Source organism: Drosophila montana, unplaced genomic scaffold, assembly GCF_035044405.1.
Source record: "Drosophila montana isolate Dmon_TW-CO22-7 unplaced genomic scaffold, ASM3504440v1 contig_1411_1, whole genome shotgun sequence".
Classification (NCBI taxonomy): domain Eukaryota; kingdom Metazoa; phylum Arthropoda; class Insecta; order Diptera; family Drosophilidae; genus Drosophila; species Drosophila montana.
In genome coordinates, this window is record NW_026996364.1 from 32015 (window position 1) to 37054 (window position 5040).

At 36.4% G+C, this 5040-nt stretch overlaps 1 protein-coding gene across 3 annotated transcripts in view; it reads left to right on the forward strand.

The window, feature by feature from the left end:
- The window catches only part of Ranbp16 (Ran-binding protein 16), a 32901-nt gene extending 29949 nt beyond the window's left edge, over positions 1 to 2952 (forward strand). Inside the window, exons 4-13 of one of the 3 annotated variants that reach the window (XM_064683918.1) lie at positions 32 to 131; positions 185 to 400; positions 454 to 600; positions 657 to 1336; positions 1391 to 1683; positions 1740 to 1893; positions 1980 to 2385; positions 2453 to 2591; positions 2647 to 2724; positions 2783 to 2952. In XM_064683918.1, coding sequence (XP_064539988.1) covers positions 32 to 131; positions 185 to 400; positions 454 to 600; positions 657 to 1336; positions 1391 to 1683; positions 1740 to 1893; positions 1980 to 2385; positions 2453 to 2591; positions 2647 to 2724; positions 2783 to 2937 — 2368 coding nt within the window. In that variant the 3' untranslated portion in view covers positions 2938 to 2952. Of the gene's footprint in view, positions 1 to 31; positions 132 to 184; positions 401 to 453; positions 601 to 656; positions 1337 to 1390; positions 1684 to 1739; positions 1894 to 1979; positions 2386 to 2452; positions 2592 to 2646; positions 2725 to 2782 lie in introns of those variants that run through there. The other 2 variants (XM_064683927.1, XM_064683935.1) reach the window with 2 other exon arrangements.
- Positions 2953 to 5040: the final 2088 nt, after the last annotated feature.

A 5040-nucleotide genomic window follows, 5' to 3' on the forward strand; every position in this document is an offset into this window, starting at 1 on the left:
TGCTTGTATATTTATTTTGGTTTTTGTGCAGACTAATATCCCAAGTCTTACGATTAACAAAAAACTGCCTGAGCTTTGACTTTATTGGTAGTTCCACTGATGAGTCAGCTGATGATATGAACAATGTCCAGGTAGGTTACATTTTAAAAAACAAATCCTTTAAATAATTTTCGATGCTCCTTAGATACCAACAGCTTGGCGTCCTGCTTTTCTTGACACAAACACATTAAAATTATTTTTCGATTTATATCAAATTTTACCGAATGGTTTAGCCAGTTACTCACTTTCGTGCCTAGTACAAATGACATCTGTACGTCGATCTCTGTTTAGTAACTCAGAGCGAACGAAATTTCTGACCAACTTGGTTGAAGGAGTAAAAAATATACTCAGAAACTTGCATGTAAGTTCGTAACTGCTGCATTTTAATACCAATGTCTTAAAAATTTTTTTTAGGGTCTTAGCGATCCAGATAATTACCATGAATTTTGTCGTTTGTTAGCGCGTCTGAAATCCAATTATCAACTGGGGGAACTTATTGCTGTTCCTTGCTACCCCGAAGCCATAGAATTAATCGCGAAGTTTACGGTACAATCGTTACATGTGAGTATATTTTCGGTAAAAGGTTAAAAAAAAATGGACATTGTTCACGTCTGCAGATGTGGCTCTTTGCTCCAAATAGCGTGCACTACTTACTTACTCTATGGCAGCGTATGGTTGCTTCAGTACCGTACGTCAAATCGCCGGATCCACATTTACTGGGCACATATACACCTGAAGTGATAAAGGCATACATTGAGTCCCGTCTAGATGCTGTACCTTTAATTGTACGTGATAATATGGAGGATCCCTTAGACGATCTTTGTATGGTACAACAACAGCTTGAACAGTTATCAGTAATCGAGCGTTGCGAGTACAATAAGACTTGCAACCTTCTTGTACAACATTTTGATCAAAAGGCACGTGAGTACGAAAATCTCATACAGACCCTCAATGCGAACCCTATAGATATTACGGTCCATGAGTTGCAATTGACTTGGTTGGTTTATATAATTGGTTCGGCCATTGTGGGGAGACTTTCTGTGACCACCAGCGATGAACATGACAATATGGATGCAGAGCTTGTTATTCGTGTACTGCAACTTATGAGTTTAACCGACTCACGTCTTCCTCAAACTGGTTGTGAGAAGCTGGAACTGGCCATTTTGAGCTTTTTAGATCAGGTTCGTAAAATGCATAGCAGTGACCAGGCACAAAAAGCAACTGTTTACAAGCGGCTTAATGAAGTTTTTGGACTAAATGATGAGCAAATGTTGCTAAGTTTTATAAACCGTAAAATGTATGTATTTTCTTTCCTAAATTTCAAATAAATAACGTTTTCTTTTTTTTTTAGCATAACTAACCTAAAGTTTTGGGGTCGTTCTGAGCAAATAATTACAAAAACTTTAGTGTTATTATCCGATCTGTCAGTGCACTTTAATTCAGTGCGCAAATTAGCTCGCTTAGAGGAAGTTCAATTCATGTTGACACATCACACAAGCGAACATTTTCCTTTTCTTGGTACGAGCTCATCTTTGAACGAAATGCGTTGTCGGACAATGTTTTACACAGCCTTAAGTCGTTTATTAATGTTTGATTTGGGCGAGGATGAAGAACGTTTCTACAATTTTCTTACACCACTTACAAGTAAATCGATCCCTTAAAAAATGTTTAAGAATGTATTCTTTCATGTATTTCTTTAGATCAGTTTGAAACACTTGGAAATGTGCTAATGGATACAAAAAGTTTTCCAAATGAAGAGGTCAAGAAAGCGATTATTGGGTTAGCCCGCGACTTGCGTGGTCTAGCATTGCCGCTTAATGCTCGTATTCAATACACTATGCTTTTTGAATGGCTGTGCGTGTAACAACCAGCGATATTTAATATATTTTTTATATATTTTTTTCTGAGTTGACTAGCTTTTAATATTTTATTTTTTGTAGTTACTACACTGATTACTTACCCATATTGCTTCGTGCGGTGGAATTGTGGGCGCATGAACCTGCTATTACTACTCCTGTCTTAAAGCTATTTGCTGAATTAGTACATTGCCGCACACAGCGTTTAGCCGGAAACGTATCTAGTCCTATGGGTATTTTGTTGTTTCGCGAGGCATCAAAACTTATTTGCATATATGGCAATCGTATTCTGCATCTGGAGGTGTCAACTGATCAACTTTACCCAATGAAACTAAAGGGAATATCAATCTGCTTCTTGATTCTAAAAAATGCGCTTGGAGGGAACTATGTCAACTGTGGTGTGTTTAAATTATATGGTGATGATACATTACATAATGTTCTTGATATTGTCGCCAAGCTTATTCTTTCAATACGACAAAGTGATTTATTGGTAATTTAAATTTCATAAGCTATACAAAAATATAAATAACAAACTTGGAAATGTACAAAATAAATAGGAATACCCGAAATTGGCCTCGGCTTATTACAATTTATTAAACTGTCTATCTCAGGATCATGTGACATATCTTGCCACTTTAGAACCACGCGCATTTGTATATGTATTGGAAAGTCTGACAAAGGGCCTTGCCGCACTAGGTATATATAATTTCCTCAACATATATGTACAGTGTAAAACTTCTCTTTATTACAGATTCGGCAATTTATATCAGCTGTTGCACTATTTTAGATAGCATTGTATCGTACATCTTTAAGCAGCTTCAATTAAAAAGTATATCTGAACAAAACTATGTCGTTACACACTTCTTATTTCTTCTTTTTCGTTACAGTTTCAACATTCCCAAACAAGAAGCTACGAAGTTTGACACGGGAAAATTCACAATTTCTTAAGGTCTGTTTATTTTTCTGTGCCTACTACTATTTTTTATTTGTCTTTCTGAATAATCCCTGTATAAATGAAAATCAACTATCAGCAAAATACTAGTAAGTGGGAAATCTTTATTAATACAGCAAAATATTCTATATAAATATATATAGATTAAGAAAATAATGGATCAATGTCAACCACCAAGTCATTGTAACACAACTATCACGAGGTCTAATTTCCAACATATAAAAACACATTCGGTCAAAAGTTAAGATTACGCAAAAACTATTTTTTTGTTTTACAAGCTATGTTATTATTAGAAATTAACTGAGCTTTAAAATCTGATAATATTGACGTATTATACCAAATATGTAGCTCCCATAGAATGGCTCTCTCTTATTTCAAAACATGCCGCATGTATATCATCCAATAGAAAAAGTATAAATGCACTTGTTGAAGACGCTCGTAATTTTAACATTTTGTACTTGATTTTACATATACCAACTACAAATTTTTTAAATTACTACACACCTTAAGAATGTAAAACTGACATTTAATTATAAGCATATACCCTATTTTGTCCTAACTTTCAAATAATAATAATGCAGAGAGAGTGTCATAAAGCGGCTCTGTGGGGCTGGCAAACTCTTCTTCAGATGGTCTCTCCTATCACAAGTCTAAATCATGAATCCATGAACTAGTGAAGGATTAATAAGCGTCTTAGCTTGGCTAAGTTCTTTGTTAGAGTGTCGGGTCTTTTATGATTTTATCTGAAAGCTCACGGGATCCCACAGAAAGCCTTTGGGCAAAAAAAAGTGATCCTTACCCTGGCGAGCTCGTCCGCTAGATTAACCTGGATTGACCAAGATCCCAGCAACATGTTACTGTCTTGTGTGTCAGAAGCTGTTACAGACAGTTTCAGCAATCTGCTAATTTCATGGTTCATCGACCTTTTCCAACATTTAAACTGATAAAAACCTCAATGGCACGAATCTCAGATTAAAAGATGATAGCTCCAAAATGCTCTGATGAGTAAAGGAGACGAGAACTCTTCCCAGAGGCAGCCTTTGACCTGTCCTTAAGAGAAAATAGGAGAGATCGTTAGGATTTGGGTTAATCTAAAGGACGATTAATAGGACAGTTAATAGCAAAATTGACTCTTCAAGAAGAATGGAATGCATCTCCAAGTGAAGATCACTCTAAGTAAGTGGATTAAGTGATAAATATAAAAATCTCGATACAGTGTTGCATGACGAACGGGAAGATCTGATAGCCCCAAGGGGCTTTGAAGGGTGCGAATCTTGTTAGGGTTGGGGATTACATCCGCATCTGTCCGTCTTGTGTGTGTGAGCCATCGGTTTTTTTCTATCACTCTCAGTTGAAATGCTTGTTTGTCTGATCTAATAATTAAATACCCTTGTAGTCTCTGAGTTTTAAGACTATGAAACTTTGTATAGGTCCATATTTCTGTTTCAGGCAGTATATATGTTGGCAACGGCCGAATCGGACTATATTATATAGCTGCTATAAGAACGATCGGTCGCAAATTAATTACTTGTACGAACCTTTTTTGTGCTTCAAGATATCTTGACCTAACTCGACATTTAAAGTTATTATTCTGTTTTCCAAGATATTTTCCTCAAACTCATCATTTACGAGCTTTACTATTCGCACATATCTGCAAATGTATACAAGCGCAAAGCAAACAATATGAAGAGGCTTCAAGCTATGGAATAAGTGAATGCAGAACATATCTGTGCCTGATGTTCTTTCAAAATATATGCTAGTTATGGATTCCTGTAGGCTGTAGCCTAGAGACATGAGTGTATGCATGTGCAGAGTGTGTCTCGCTCTCACTTTTTACTATGTGCACTCTTGTGCATCTCGTTCTACCTTCATAGCTTTGCAAACAGCCCCGAGATCTACAAATATACATATGTATGTATTGTGTGGATGTGCGCACAAGTCGAAAATTAGTTTGTCGCGAGCCAAAAATATTTTGATAAATAGGTTGACGCTGCCTCCTTCTTTTGGTAGACTCTGTTGTGCCTGCGGCAGCAAAAATCACATATTTATTAACATGCTCTATTATCATTCAGACGGGCATACATCCGTTCCTTTGCCGGGTTTATTTATTGCCCCGTTTAATGATCTTAAAAAAATTGTGGGATGGATAAGAGTCAAGTTAAAGATGGGGTCTGGTGGTTTTGTATATAAGGA